At 41.3% G+C, this 16,175-nt stretch overlaps 1 protein-coding gene across 3 annotated transcripts; it reads right to left on the reverse strand.

The window, feature by feature from the left end:
• Positions 1–374: 374 nt before the first annotated feature.
• LOC137589438 (inosine-5'-monophosphate dehydrogenase 1b) lies at positions 375–12,261 on the reverse strand. Of its 3 annotated transcripts, none has more exons than XM_068307210.1 (16): positions 12,033–12,261; positions 10,052–10,150; positions 9,802–9,879; positions 7,583–7,631; positions 6,110–6,211; positions 5,943–6,017; positions 5,346–5,552; positions 5,154–5,241; positions 4,864–5,063; positions 4,672–4,762; positions 4,434–4,529; positions 3,646–3,789; positions 3,393–3,537; positions 3,162–3,305; positions 2,997–3,080; positions 375–2,463 (listed from the first exon to the last, which is right to left on the reverse strand). In XM_068307210.1, exons 2-16 carry the CDS (start codon positions 10,147–10,149, stop codon positions 2,442–2,444), a joined length of 1,623 nt encoding a protein of 540 aa, XP_068163311.1. In that variant the 5' UTR covers position 10,150; positions 12,033–12,261; the 3' UTR covers positions 375–2,441. The 3 variants fall into 3 exon arrangements, with proteins under 3 accessions (XP_068163311.1, XP_068163312.1, XP_068163313.1); XM_068307211.1 differs by having other exon boundaries at positions 11,935–12,049; XM_068307212.1 differs by lacking the exon at positions 9,802–9,879 and having other exon boundaries at positions 12,033–12,260.
• Between the last annotated feature and the right edge of the window lie 3,914 nt (positions 12,262–16,175).

A 16,175-nucleotide genomic window follows, 5' to 3' on the forward strand; every position in this document is an offset into this window, starting at 1 on the left:
TAGTCACAGATTGCAACATCCCACGGCACCCCTGATTTCAAAATTTTACCCTGACCTACTTGCATAGCTCAAAGATCAAAGCTAGTGCTTTGACCTACTGTCATAGATCAAAGCACTAGCTTGGCCTTCATTTATCTTGTCCGGTTCCTGTGTAACAAAGTTGAAATTTGACATTGAGCTAGTTTTCTCAAGGTCAAGGTCTTCATCTCATTTTCATCCCCTTTGCTCCCCGATTAATGTGCTTTTTGTTTCATCTTTCTATCTGACACTGCTGCGAAAATATTTGGTGCACTAACGGACGGACGGACGAAACACTGACATTTACATCACCGTTTTGAAGCGAGATGTAATAAGGAATAAGACAGTGGTCCAAACACAGTTTGATTCATTTATTCTTCTTTAACTGAATGAACAGCAAAAGCAACTTCTCTTTTGCTTTACTGTAAACATAATGTTCTTTGAACTGTAAATCATCCAAACAAAACTGTAATGACTTATTGAATACAGAATCTTTTTTGTCCATCTAAAAAAGCCCTTGCTTATAATTATAAATGCTGGTTGCAGAAGCTACCTCTGTGTTCTAAATACATATTGCAGCATACAGAAAATGAAAGCATAAAAAGTGTCTTAAAAAGAAAGTAGTTAGTATCTCACTTAACACTTTATCAGTGCCATTTAGATGGGCAAACAAGACTCTGTACTGACATAAGATATTTTATAAACCTGATTTTTCTCACAGGATGGGAGATGAAAAACAAGGAGAATGTCATTCACTAAAGAAGGTTCATGTATTCTGTAGATCTTGGTGTACATTTTCTGGCCATGTAGTTCAATCGCCAAGCTTTGTAGGACACGCGCCCTGGCCAGGCAGAGAAAGCAACTCTCAGGCTTATTATTTTAGAAAATTACGTCTAGTCAAACAGATATCCAGTATGAAAATGTTAGAAAAGCCTAGTCCTACACGAGCTGAATGATGACAAATGGCATTCAAGTTAGAAAACGGGGGATGAGAGGGTGAGTAGCATCGTACATGTCGACTTGAGCTGTGCTGTGCAACCTTAATTCCATCCCTGGCTTCAAGGCATATATCTGGTTTTTAAAAAAAGTAAAACAACTATCAGACAGCCTTCACCAGAATACCCAAAATGGACAAGTAACAAGGTAAGAAGCGGCTTCTTGTGGCAATTTTGGTTTTGAAGTTACCATAGAAAGTCTTAGACAAAGTGTAAATATACGTGGCAGTATGTATGCAAGTACAACAAAGCGGAATAAAAATAGAACATGTTTGGCTTAGTGAAAAAATAAACATGCATATCAAAAACACTTCATGCTCAATTCGACGTCCCGAAGAGTATACAGGTTTAATATAAAGTCTGTTTGATCAAAAAGTATTCAAATTAGAGGGAGATTTTTTCCTTCTTCTCAATATTAACTTTATTTATTTTATTTATCAGTTACATCTTGTTTTCTCTTAAATATACCTGATTGTGTAGCTTTTGGTCCCTTCTATGCTCAACACATGAACATAATGAAGTGAGATAGGATGCTGACTATTTGGTTCAAAGGGAAATGAATGTCCACAGTGGTAAACAGGCTGGGTTCTGTCTATTACCTGGATGAAACTAGAGGGTAAATCTTCAAGGATAACTGCCACGGCCAATATCTTGTACCTCAGTATGGAGGATACACACAGAAAGATGAGCAGCTACAGTTCAACAAGTAGCTTTAACCTCTGATGACGTCAAAATGCAAATAAAAGTAAATAAGATTGCCGTTACAAAGGAGACATACCGCACAAAGAGAGACAATTTTTCTTGTGTCTTGTGTGTGTAACTGTGTTTTCCCGCACAGGGATGTGAGACACTTCCAAACAGGGATGAGTGGATGTAAAAATCCCCCACCCCAAAAAAAGCGATGCTAATGGAATCTGCACCATGATTGTTTTTACCTCACTGTCAGGAAACATTAAAATAGTGCACCTTCACTTCATCCAAACAATCAAATCATTATTCACCAAACACGCACACATACACACACACACACTCATTCATTCCGTCACGACTCGACGCCCACGAGAGATTGGGGGTCGGCTTCGCACTTGAGATTTCGGGGTGTGTGCGCGCGTCCTTCTGAAAACCCTGATGTGCCGCTTCGTGAGTTCGAAACCTGGGTGTTCAGAGAGACGTCGGGCGCCGGCTCGGAGTTTCTCACGTCGCTACATTGCCTCTTTGCTCCTCCCCCACTCCCCACAGAGAAGCAGCCGGCTTAGATCGGAGACGGGAGGTGACGGTGGACACAATGCGAGAAAGTGCAGAGAGGGGTGTGGTTGGGTGAGGGCGTGGCTGGGTGAGAGGGGGGGGGGGCTTGTATCCAAAGTGGCGATTAACATTTGGTCACTGTTAGGTTGGGTGCGTCGCGTACACTGCTGATCCGCAGTCAGTTCAGTAAAGTCGCTTCTCGTAACTGTGGAGGAAGAGATGAGATGTCAGCGCCGCTGCTACACACCTGTGACTCAGCACATTTATGTTAGCCAACAAGACTATCAAACTTTTTGCGCCGTCATGTCTTTTCAGGCCAGCTTCATGTTCCTGTATTATGAAATGACAACAGGAAGTATCACGATGACAGTAGCCGCGTTGTCTCTTGGCATTGTAAAAGCGAACGAAAAGAATGCTGCTTGGACTGTTGTTCCTGCTTCTGGGGGGGGGGGGGAGTAGCAAGCCGGGGCCAAAAGTAAGAGTTCAGTTTGCATGAAAATAATATGATGATCTCGATGCATAAAGGAAAACACCTACTACAGTATTTCCCACACTATAAGGCGCACCGGATTATAAGGCGCGCTGTAGGTTTATGAGAAAATTATAGGCTTTTAATGCGCCTTACAGTGCGGGAAATACTGTAATTACATTCCATTCTACCAGCATTCTTCTAATTGTATTCTACAGACGCCTTCACTATCCATCTACTTAACGTTAGCGTGTCTTATTTGTACTTACGAGTGGAGTCCATGAATTCCCCCCTCCACCTGTGCAGACATGGTCCTCTTTTCAAACTTCAGCTCTCCAGAGTACATCATTGAACTGAAACAGACGAGCACGTTTAACCCACGTGAAAGCTAATATTTGTTTTGTATCATCGCTGGTGACTCACAGGCTACTTACCGGAGGACAGACAGACTCTTTGCCCCGATGTCCTGACAGCCGTGCTGGATACCAGCTATCAGGTAAGGTACAAACTTATGGATGGATCCCTTGTCTTGGACCGAGCCCGACACGCCTTGGGCCACTTTTACTTTGTCACCCTCACTGTGGAAACACCTCGTTGATATTTGTCTGATGGAATCACAGCTTTAGTAAATGAAGGTTTCTCAACAGTTTGAGCCTTTAACGTACCTGAAATAACGTTTCTGGCTGCTGATGCTCTTCTCCATGGCGTCCAGGGAGCCCATACCACGGTACTTTTTTAGCCGCACACCATCTGAGAAGAAATACTCTCCTGGAGCTTCAGTGGTCGCCGCTAGCAAAGAGCCCATCATAACTGGAGGAGGAGACAGGAACATGTATAATCTGCTCACCAACTGTGACAAAGGTTTTGATATTGATATATCTAAATATTTACAGACATATAGATATTGATATATCTCACCAGTTGATGCTCCAAGAGAAAGAGCCTTCACCACGTGGCCCACGGTCTGAATGCCACCATCAGCGATGACCGGCACGCCGAAGCGCCTGGCATATTCCGCTACCTTGTACACCGAGGTCCCCTGGGGTCGCCCACATGCCATGACTAGAAGGTGAAAATACATATATCATGACTCAAAAAAAAAAATCCTGCCTATCACTCATCCTGACTCAGACGTGAAGCGACAGAATTACGTCTCGATAATTATTTCTGCAACGTTTCTCTCCTGTTCTTGTTGGTGAACGTGACCCAGTATGAGCATGAGAGGCCAGTCCCCATGGCAACCCATAAAGAGGCCTTGGCATATCACCATGACAACAGCGGTCTCAGGGTATTTGTTACCTTAGCAACTGATACCCTTTTCTTCACACTGAAGCTCATAGTATGATTAGGAATAGGTGCAGCGACTGTAGGGCTGCACTGAGCTGCGCCAACTACGTGTAAAATCTGTTTCTACTAAAGATGACTGCAGCTACATTTCAAGAGTGTATGGAAATCACACGTTCCTGCTGTTTCACAATAAAAGCCTTCCTGGGAGATGAAGGGCATCTCTCTCCACTGAACGACCAAAGTAGTTTTTAACTTGTATTGACACTTTTACAAACGGAATCAAAACAGCAGCACAAAAGTGTGGTGACCTACCTCTAACATGTGATCAAATAAAGTCTTTATATATTTCTCCGATCTTTAAAAAGAGAAATAAGCAGGGATAAAAATTAAAGCATGTGATATAAATGAAGTGAGGGTACCTTCCTGCGTGATGCAGATGGAGCCGCAGCCCATGCCGACCCTCAGGGCATCGATGCCAGCGTCTATCAGGTTCTTGGCCTGGGCTGCTGTAACCACTGCCAGAGAGAATAAAAAATTATTAAGTTCTGTTTACATTACAAAAATGCTGCCAAAAAAAACCAACACATCACCATCGTGGAAGTATTAATAGAGGTGACAACAGCGGCGCGTTTGTGTTTTCATTGTCAACAGACTCACCGTTTCCTCCTGCCACTTGTAAGTCTGGATACTTTTGTTTAATATAATTTATCATGTTGATCTGATACACCGAGTTTCCTTGTGAAGAGTCCTGGAGACAGAAAACATTCAGGAGTCAAGCACAGGAGCGCGTATTCTCAACAAATGACTCAAGTCTCTAAATGTAAGTTTATATCCATAAGCTAAACCCACCAGGACTACAACATCCACTCCAGCCTGCACCAACAGGTCCAGTCTGTATTTGTCATCCTCCCTGGTGCCGATGGCGGCGCCGCACAGCAGCTGTTTGCGTGAATCCTTAGAGGCCAGCGGGTAATCCCTGTTCTTCTTCAAGTCGGTCCTGGCGATGATGGCCACCAGCTCGTCATTATTATTTACAATGGGAAGCTTGCCTAGCAACAGAGAGCAGGATTCATGCTACTGAGCTTCCTGAGATTCTGATCCGATTGGACAAGAGCTGCTAGCAAAGACACAACCGTCACCTTTTTTACTGCGCTGCAGGATATCGTTGGCTTCTTTCAACGTAACACCAGCTGGCGCCACGACCAAGTCCTCCCTCTTTGTCATGGCCTTGGAGGTAAAGATTTGCAAAACAAAAAAATAAAATGATGAGTGAAAATATTTTGAAACCGAAAGCGTGCTGTTTGTTAAAAAGCATTAAAAAAAATACACACCTCCTCCAAAGGTTTGCCGTGGTCTTTTTCAGAAAGGAAGTCGATGTCCCTGGAGGTGACGATCCCGACCAGTTTGCTGCCCATTTTGCCCGTCTCCGTCACGGGGATCCCAGAGAAGCCGTGTCTTACTTTGGCCTCAAACACATCCCCAACTGTGTGGCGTGGACTCATCACAAGTGGGTCTGTGATGAAACCCTGTTCAAACCTCTGGGAAGGAAACATATCCGTCGTTAATTTATTCTCTCTCCCGTCCCCCCATTTCTCTTTAATTTCGCACGAAGCAGGAAAAGCAGTGCCAAACCAAACACAGACGACAGGATGTATGAGAAGAAATTATTAGTATGAAAACTCAACCAAACAACACAAAAAAACATTTTAAAAAAAAACACATAAAAGAAACCCCACACAAACAAATGGAAGACATTTACCATAGCCTTTATAGGGAAAAGATGACAACATAGGTTTTATGGTTGATGTTGGAAGTCCTTTTGGTTTTAAAACCAAACAACAACACCAATAAAACTACAACTCGGAAAAGCAATCATTATTAGTGAGCATTTGAATTTGGGATCTTTAAGAAAATAAAAGTCTGCTCACCTTAACCTTGCGGACCTCATTAGCCTGGAATTCCGGTGTGCAGTTGTGATGGATGATGCCGATGCCTCCCATGAGCTGTCAGATCAGAAGTAATTATAAAGGATATTTTAGAGCTGAAAAAAATGAAAAGAAAACCTGACTCGTTATTTCCGCCGTTACTGTCGTACCGCCATAGCGATGGCCATTGCCGACTCTGTGACGGTGTCCATGGGGGAGGAGATGAGAGGGGTCTTCAAGGTGATCTTTCTGGTCAGGGCTGATGTCAAGTCCTGAGAGGCAGAGAAAATGGAAGGATAACAGATTTTAATGTCGACACTGAAGTTGTTTTTTTCTTAGTGGCAGATGTGAAATGTTGCAGACTTGTGTCCTCAAGTGACATTTTTAACAATATATAACCTGGAATGACTGAAACAAACGTGACTGACATTTTGTTTTAACATTAGTTTATGTTGCTAGCGGCCCCTGTTAAACAAAAATCAGACGCTAATGCAAAAAATCTGATGCTCACGCTACTGCATCTCCAACAGCCACCTTTAACTTTCCCGTCCTTCCAAAACACAAAAGCTAGATTTTGTTATCTTCAGTTTAGCGCATGTGAGAATAAAAATCCACAAACAATCACGAACAATCTGCTGGGAAACCAGCAGATGCGCCCCCGGTGGCGTCCAAGCTTTTAGCCCTTATCTGTGAGAAATAAACTATGAAAACTTTTTCTCAGGGGTTCACAGGGAACGTGAGAGAAATCTACCGACACCACTCCACAGCACTAACTTGCTAAATTCAACTGAGAGTTTGGAAAGAACGTCGGGACGAGTCTGAAGAATTTCCCACAGCGGCTCCATCAAAACGCGACGCCGCGAAAATGCGGAAGAGCACGTCGCGATTTTCAGTTTATCCACTGACACGTTGACAAGAACTGCTCCATTCAAAGTGGTGACTGAGCATAAATTCAGAAGCATTTGTGTTATTCGTGCTTGAACGGGATCACTATGCAGAACATAAACATGGCAAAACCCCAGACTGAGTGAAAGTAACTAAGTCACGGCAAAAGCAGTCAAGAGCTATCTTTAACTTTGAGCAAATGTGAAAAAAGTGATGACAATTAGATTAATCTTTCTGAAAATGGACGAAGCAAAAGAAGGATTTCATCTAAAGCCCTGAGATTAATTCTCGCTCTCTGCAGAGAGGCTGGTGAGCGACGGAGAACACGCACATATAAACACCGGGGTGAGGGAGCAGGCGGCGGGTGACCACATCGGGCAAAAATAGGAGGGCGGTTGGGGAGAGGAGAAATGACGCTGACAGTTTTGAAACAGGCAGAAAACAAGACTATTTTTATAAAGGCTCTGTTTATGCGATGAGGTTGCGTCTGGAGCGGAGAGGCCTCTTTTCACTGCGACGAGGCTGAAGGGATGTGGTGCGACTAAAAACGGCGCGTCAGCAGACGCTGCCACGTTGTGAGCATGTCACAGAGGAGTGGGGGAGAAACCAGGGAAATTATATACTCGTCCTTCAACATACCAGTGACTGAAATATCTCCCGTTCCGAAACCAATTAATCTAACCAGTACCTTCAATTAAAACTACGCTCGAGTAACTTCCATGCTGAAAACAAGACCCTTTGCACATCTGCATACTCACCACTTCATCTGAGGTAAAGTCGATGAAGCCAGGCAATATCAGGAAGTCACTGAAAGACACAACAAAAAAGAAAAGGTAAGAGGCTGATCCAACTCGGTACAGAAGCATTCACACCTTGGCATTTACACACCAAGAGTTTCTCGAGTCAAAAGCAATTTAAATAACCTATACGTGAAATAAATTCTGCTTCATATTGAGCAGGAATTTCTCTTTCTGAGAAACTCAGGGAAAACATGGTAAAACGATTATTTTTTTTAGAAACAGATAAAAGATCATCGTTTGAGCAACTTATAGTCTTTTACTGGAATCTCTTTTCTGTCTCTCCGTGATTCCCAGAATGTTGTGTACAAACACTGTGTTTGCTGAAAAAGGTACAGGGTTAACATGGCTTTTGACCCATATAAACACAATGAGAGGGAGACACAAAAACAGTGAGAGACTCTGACCCAGACACAGGAGTGGTGCGTTTAGGGTCAGATGAACTTTGTGGTTTTGGTCGGCTTTGGGGGTGAAAACAGGCAAAAAGTCGACAGAAGACACAGGAATGAAGAGAAGTGTTGAATGTGGATGGATGGAAAACATCCCAGAACAAACGTATGTGAAAGAGATGAACAGTACAGGTGGAGTAAAAACACACTGCTGAACCTGTAACACATCAAGATCTCTAAAAGAGATGCACTTTCGAGGGAGGAGTCCTGTTTGTCCAGGCATCATCAAACCCCACAAACAGGAAGACCAGGAGACGTCTGCTAGCTTTTAACGCCCAGTGCAAACCTCAGCTTCGCAACACACTGACTGCACCTACCAACTTGTGGTCAAGCGCTACGTTGAAACTCGTTGCGTTGACTTAAACGCCTCTTACTGCCTTCATTTGAATGTGAAATGTAGACAAATGCACGATGCAAACCAGTCAAGTTTTGAAGGCACAAACAACCTTTCCCTACTTGTAGAGACACCTCTCCTTATGTAAAAGCATTATGAACAATCTGCTTACACCCAAACAGAACACACCTGGGGTTTTTTTTTGGGGGGGGGGGTTTCGCAAATGTAAAAGCATCGACTTTGACAGGATGAATCTCGTAAAGACTCAGGTAAATGTCCAATATCCTACTTTGGTTTGTAAGAGAAAACCTGTGAGATGTGAGTGAGATTAGATGAAAGTTAGCAGAGGGAATTAATCCTCTGTAGTCCTAAGAAATCAGCACTATTAGACAGCAGCTAGTTGGGAGTCCCTTCAGGCTGCAGGTGAAACTGATCTGTGGCCTGAAATGACAGCGGTCATAACCTAAGTTGACATTTCAAACCTGATTACACAACATTTTAGCTGATGTACTTTGCGGCGTCTGTATGTAAAAACAGACGATTTAAGCCTCATGTCTAGTTAATAGAGCTAATCATTCACCTTCTACACTCTATGTTAAAAGCTAGATTTAAAGGACAGCAATCACATCACATCATGTTCATAAACAGCTTGTAACTAATGAAAATGAATATACGCATATAGATTGGCGTAAATCCTTGATAAATAGATACCATATGCAAATATGATCGTTGAACCCTGTGCTGACAGGAGTGTGTCAAAGGCAAATACGGGAAAGTGGGAAGAAATTTGATCCCGTTTCTAAGAAATGAAACAGAACCAGCTTTCCTCACATTATCAGTTTTCATCTCACATGTTAGGAGCGACTGTGACATGAAGGCAAATGGCTCAAAAAAACGTGATGTAGATTCTCGCCCTGAACCGCCTCCGTCCACCCCTCGTGCCCACATGATGTCAATTCAGGAAATCATGTGCAAGTTTGCCTTTAGTCGTGATGCACTTAATTACACTGTGGAGGGATTATTGAATGACATGCAGACATAATCAAAGCAATACTACATCTATTCAATTGGTGTCTGTAGAAAGTTTGATTAGGGATGAGAGTTGGTGGATGTTCAGCTGGCTATGGGATGAGAAATTGCTAAATTAATTCAAAATATTTGTAAGGAAGGGAATTAAATTTTCTGTTGTGCATGCTGGATTAAAAGGATGGCATGAAATCAGATTTTAAAACAAGATAATGTAGTTATTTCTACATTAATAAAAGTCTGAAACTCATGCTATGTTTTGTTCCAAAGAATGTTCATTTACTTTCCGCTAATGAATTCACTATTTGGAGAGACAGATGACTTTTGACAGAACAGTTTGAAAACAGTTTGAAGAGGACTGTTTTACTCACTTGTAAGTCAAACCATCTCCTTTAGAGCATAGCTCTTCAGCCGTATGACCATCGGAGACAACGCACTGTTGGTCAGATCTGGTGGTTCAAAATGCGTTGGCCATTACAAAGCACTGCTGCGTAAACGTCACTCACCATGGCACGCAGGTGAGGTTTTTTTTAAAAAAATAAGGAGACCTTACTTTGAATGAATTTCATTGCTGAGATTTTCAGTAAAAAAAACAAATCGGAGTTTGTGGTGCAAACCTACTTGTATGTAAGGCCGTCTCCGATTGAGAATAGCTGCTGAGCTGAGAGTCCATCTTCAGGGACGTAGCCAGTACCACCACTGATTAAGTAGTCCGCCATGCTGCCAAAATGAAAAGATGTCACATAAATCCAAGACTAAAATATACAACTTTTTTTTTTAAAGTGAATTGAATAAAGCAATGTCCTGTGAGAACACTAGACAATCCTTGTCGGAGCTTTAATGACCTTCTCTCAGCAAGACATTACCATAGCAACATTAGAACCCAGCCAGATGCAAGTCAAAGCGCCTGGACTGCAGGTGCAACATGCAATCACTCCCTCTGCTTAACACGAGCAAGCCATTAATAATGCAATAGTAAACTTACATTTAACACTGCACACATTTTTTTAAAGAAAGGTCATTTTGAGAATAAAAATACAAATTGAACATGAGATGGAAAATCAACTGTAATAAACAAGCAGCTGCAATACATCAGGAGTGATCTTGTGATTTTAATTTAATTAACTGTATTAATAGTTAATTAATTAAAAAAATATTTACTTAACATAAATACCATAAAAATATAAAGCCATACTAAATGCACAGCTCTGTCAAGCAAAATATGGATGGGTTACCCACTGACATTTCTGTGAACCATTTCACCTAGAACCGCATGGAATTCGTTTACAAAAAAACAAAAATAATCAGAAGCAACGCCTATCGATTAGAACGTCGCCTAACGAAAAATGAACATATCTTCGACATGTCATAATTTGGGGGTCAAGTCGAGCCCGAGTACTGGTATGGTGACCTACATGGTATTATCAGCAGCTAGCAGACATTAGCCGCACGCAGCGCACACCCATAGTAAACAGCTAGCCGCCTTGTTTACGTAGCATTATTGCTAGCAGTAGCTGTGATCCCTCATTAGCCGTGTTAGCACACATTAGCATCCCCGTGTCTTACCTGGCTACCCATAGTAGGAAACGTATCCATGTTAAAACCAGCATTTCAAGAACTGGTTTGCAAAAGAGTACTGCGGCAGTAAAATTATTAGATTTCATTTTAATTTGCGGCGTTTAACTGAATTAATATACGCCGAATTGAAGAAGGGTTACTTTTGTGCACTATAAAGGTTTTAAACGATGTTCTATAATACAAAAAACAACTTAGAGAACAGGGTTAACAATAATATGACAGAGTTTTAAGGGGTCCTCTTATCGAATGACCGTCTCTAGCCTTTATATTTTCAAAAGCGAGGAACAGCGTTGATGTACATCAAGTCTACGTTAATCTGCAATACTAATACTAATGCGAAGTGAAAATATAGCTACATTTCAAACAGAAGAAAGCAATAAAGCTTTCATGTTGAAGCTTTAATGTTAACCTGAGGATTGTAAACATATTTAAAGCCAGGTCTGCCAACTGGAAGCGAGGCATGATTTGTCATTAAACAAGCATTAAATGATGGAAGCGATTCATTCATCAGGTAACCAAGCGATATCTACTCTAAATCAAAGATATTCGGCACAAATGTTTTCACCAACAAACACGTCATTTGAATTACACGTTTCACTTTATTTAAAAGTCGTCACTTGCGTCTTATTCAAGTTGTGACATCATGCAAGAATTTTCGCCTAGATCTTATTTTTTCTATCAGCATCTGAAAGTCGTCATTAATTCTAGAATTAAAAAATAAAATAAAATTATGCATATGCTTTAACAATCCAAAAACAAAAAACATGAAACTTTGGTCCGATCAGACGTGAACTCTGCTCAGACTACCGTTATGCTTGCAGACATGTGGGAGCAACCATTAGCCTTTAGCACTAGCGCCTGGTCATTTGAGGATGAACTTTACACAAAACGCCTTTCCACGTGTGCGTTTTAGCGACAATCCTCACCATCAAATACATAGACGCTCTTTAAAAATTCCGTGGCGTCTTCGCTGCCATTAACCCCAACATTATTTTCCCGGGATCGAGCAACATTAGCAAGCTACCTTGTGGAAGCCGATGCCCACGTTGACCAAAAGGGAAGCAACTTTCCAGCCGTGGATCGGAAAGACGTCAGGATAAAAAAAAAGAAGCGATAATAAACACAACCGCTCCTTCTGAGTCGAAGGAAAAACGCGACGACGATACGCGGCTCCCAGATGTTTAAAAAAAAAAAAAAAATCGGGGTTGGTATTTTACGTGATCTAGATGCGCTTGCCTGACGTTGCAGACGGTGCGTGTTGATGTTATGTAGTGGCGGCTGCAGCGTCACTGCCCTTCTCCCCACGGGGGCGGGTTTAACCCTCCGAATCCGGCGGATTAGTGGCAAAAGGTGATCCACGTGGAAAGTTCGTCTCCTGAAACCCGACCCCCACGAGCAAATGGGTCACACATGGACTCCAATTGGTTTTCTTTTTATTTCTGATCGTTTTAGCACTGGCCTTTATTTGATTGCTTCCATGTGCAGGATGTAAATGTTTTAATTTAATAGTACGATTAGGTTTATAAATAAATACTGCACTATCTATCTGTCTGTCTGTCTTTCCATCTATTTATCTATCATCTGACTGTCTCTGTTCATTAAAATGTTAATGTGCAACGCCAGTCATTTATGCTATGTAAAATATGCGTTGTCATCTTTTAAACTTTGTAACAGCCAAACACATTAAAACAGTACAGTAAAACAGTAAAGCAAAATACTGTATAAAATCATAATGCTGACAGTCGTCAGACTAATGCATACCGATACTGCTCACTTGCTCTGCTACTTTTACTTGTGACATGTTTTAAACGCATGACCTTAACTGTAATGCACTGGTATGCGTTCTTATCTGAGAATGTCTTCTTAATTATGCGGCTCTACTGTCTGGAATTGAACTGGCTTTCAACCTACCGCAAAAAGAAATAAGGGACCCATTATAAAAAGCATTTCCAGGAACAAATTGCCTTGCCTAAATAAAATTTTTCCTGAATTAAATGACCTTAACTTGGATAAAATGGCAAAGTCATCGGCAGAAAAGGCAACACTGATTACATTTCTAACCATCCTTGCATTCATTGAAAGATCACAACAACCTGATGTGACTCACTTTCACTTTCTGACCACTACAGTATTATGGTGTCCAAAAGTAAACATAATAACATGCCCACATGTTTATTTATGTGCAACAGAGGCTTGGAACACAAGAAAAGTGCAAAGTTTTTATTGGCTACTTGACATTCTGTATATCTTTTTTTGCCTATTTGGTGTTCTGTTGTCATTTCAATGTGCTGTTGTCAATTTTTATTCTGTTCAGTGTTTATATTTTGAATGTTCATATATCTTATTTTTTGGAGCCACCTGGAACAAGAATTTTGCTCAGGATCAATAAGAGCCATCTTATCTTATCCCAACTTGTCTTTTTAATTATGTTTCAAAAAAGGTTCATGGTGATCTTGGTAAATATTTACTTGTAAATTACATGAATTACACATGTAAATGTGTCCAGTGGCCACATGAAATAATTTTGCATAACTTTTTTGTATTTGCGACCTCAGTGTTGCTGCTGACATGAAGTTATTTATTATGAGAAAGAGTGTATTTCAACTTGTCATTGATTAGGTCTTTCTTTCCTGTTCAAACAAGGAAAAGAAATATGAGACAAAAACCACGTTCTTTTCTCTGAAACCCAATGTGCTTTGCAAAACTTTATTTATATTAACTGAAAATTTTTTAGACGTTTGTCAAGGTGACTCGGGAGGGATCAGTCTTGCCTCTCTGTGTTTCTGTCACATTAAATGTGGGTCATTGCAGATATGGGTCAGTTGTTCCTTCCTGTTTATCCTCCCTGCAGCATGCTGTTCGCTCATGCCTTGATGTTGCATTGAAGAACATTCAATACGCACACTCTGGACAGACAGACTGTGTTAAAAATAACACCTGACGCCTTATGTTAAGCCACTTCCTGTTGTTTTAGCTTCTTCTCACAAACCAAAGGTATCATAAAAAGCCTCCAAAATCCTCCAAGATGAAGTGCATCATTCAAAAGAGATGTGTTTATCCTAGAGGGCATTTGCATGCGGATCTAAATGCAATCGTGTGTTGACATGTAAACTGTCTTGACGGCCTGTCATTGGTTTACAGGTACAGCGTTATAAAGGCACAGCCAACGAAAGCTACAAGACTTCCATCACATTATTGCCTTATTTCCCCATTTAGAATCAAAAAAATATAAATTTGTATGCCTGACTTTATGATATTTTGCACAACCCTCTCATTTCTTGTTAAGAAATACTTAAAATTTGGCTTTTCCAAATAATATCCATAGACATATATAAAATCTATGCCTTTTCATTCAGGAAACTCACCTTTCTGGGCCTAAACCAGCTTGGATACGTGTAGCGCTGTATCTCTGGGCTGCAGTTTCGTGTCTGTGTCCGTGTCCGTGTGAGGTTTTCCACACAAAGTGTTCATCCTCCCCAGATGAAGCTTTGGCATGTGGAGGCTGAAAGTCCCCTACAATTCTCCGATTATCAGCATGGCTATCCTTCGTTCCATCTGCACCAAAGTGCTCATGACCATACCCCTCCATGGTCCGTCCGAGGTCAGTCTCAGAATCCAGTGACACTTTTTTTCTTCCTGTGCAGCTATTTACATGTTAACAGAATTCCAAAAGTCACCTCAAATATCCAACAGCTACAGCAGAATTTGACTCAGAAAAGGAGGTAACCGAAAGGCTCGGTTCGTATGAACTTCATAACCAAAATGTGGTAAATGAAAGAGTTTGCAAAACAAATGTAAACACTCTGTTTGCTTCTCAATGTTTTCATCCAAATTCCTTTGTCTGCCCTGTTTACTTTGCCCTACAGACTAGATATGCAGATGCGTGAGTGTTTCGAGCAAAAGAAAAACGGAAAGAAAAAAAAAATTCCAACTCCATCTGCCCTTGCACAGGATTCACCTGCCTTCGAAAAGACACCAGCCACCTCTAGGCGTGTCCACAGAGGGCGTCACCTAGGAGATTCTCCCACTGAGAGCATATCACTGTGGAAAAGATGCCAGCAGCAGAGTGTTGTTGTGGAGAAGCTGTTGGGCTGATGTCTTCAAAATGTCTGAAGTGAAGGTGAAGCTAATGGACAGATAAGTACAGCACAGCCCTGTTCTGTGCTTATGAGTAGGATAAAGCAGGCATCGCCCTGAGCGTCCCTCTGCAGGTTCAATGGAGTGTTGAGTGCTCTCTCTCTCTTTCTATGTATGGGTTAATCCTGCTTTCTCTCATGGTGATTTCACAAAGAGGATTTCAGAATTAGAATGAATAGGAAAAGGAAAGAAGAGCAGCATGTTTTTTTTTGGTTTTTTTACAGCAAGATCATCTGCACTTTTATTTGTCTCAACACAACCCAGTTCAAGCCAAATATATTCAGAATACAAGGTTTTTTATTTAACTCGCTGGACTCCCAATGATAAATTTAGCTGGACCATCCACGTCCGACAGCCGTGATTTGTATCATTACTTTGTGCAGGCCTTGCAGAAAATGTTGGTTTCTGATGCACAGCTTAGCAAAAATGGGGCCAAACAAAATGAGTATGCATTAAAATAAGCCCCTGTGTCACCACCCTGTTTCCCATCAACATCCAGGCTGGGGCTGTTTTACAGGGTATTCACTTGTACTTTGACACCGTGGAGTTAGTTTTGTAACATATTGTCACACAGTGTTTTATAATCACAGTATTACTTAAGATTGCACTCTTAACCCATTTAATCATTTCTTTACATGCTGCACACATCTTAGAGATTTTTCTTGACATCTGGATTTAAACTCATACTTCAGTGAATGTTTGTACTTGTGTGTGGTCTGTGGGATTTTCTTATTGTGTTCACAGTTTTACATTTAGATTGTGGAAAGGATTCCCCTCCACAAATACACACATGTGCTCATCACCTGCAGGTGACTGACTGTTCTTGACAGTTTTTGAGACGTTAAGATGGAAAATCCTCTTATACTCTTTTCCTAGGCTCGAGTAACTTCCCCACTCAGACCTATTCATGACCACATGGTAACGGAAACCCCTCACCCATGCAATGAGGAAAACAGACCAATCGTGGGTGTTTTAATACTGAGGATATATAGATCATGTAATATAAATGGACTGACTGCTGTTGGTGTAA

Source organism: Antennarius striatus, chromosome 22 (assembly GCF_040054535.1).
Source record: "Antennarius striatus isolate MH-2024 chromosome 22, ASM4005453v1, whole genome shotgun sequence".
Lineage (NCBI taxonomy): Eukaryota > Metazoa > Chordata > Actinopteri > Lophiiformes > Antennariidae > Antennarius > Antennarius striatus.

Coding starts and splice junctions, on each gene's coding strand:
- LOC137589438 (XM_068307210.1), bottom strand. CDS start 10,149: ATGGCGGACTACTTAATCAGTGGTGGTACTGGCTACGTCCCTGAAGAT. Junction 7,632..9,801: donor GGAGATGGTTTGACTTACAA/GTGAGTAAAACA, acceptor TGTGTCTTTCAG/TGACTTCCTGATATTGCCTG. Junction 6,212..7,582: donor ACTTTACCTCAGATGAAGTG/GTGAGTATGCAG, acceptor TCTGCCTCTCAG/GACTTGACATCAGCCCTGAC.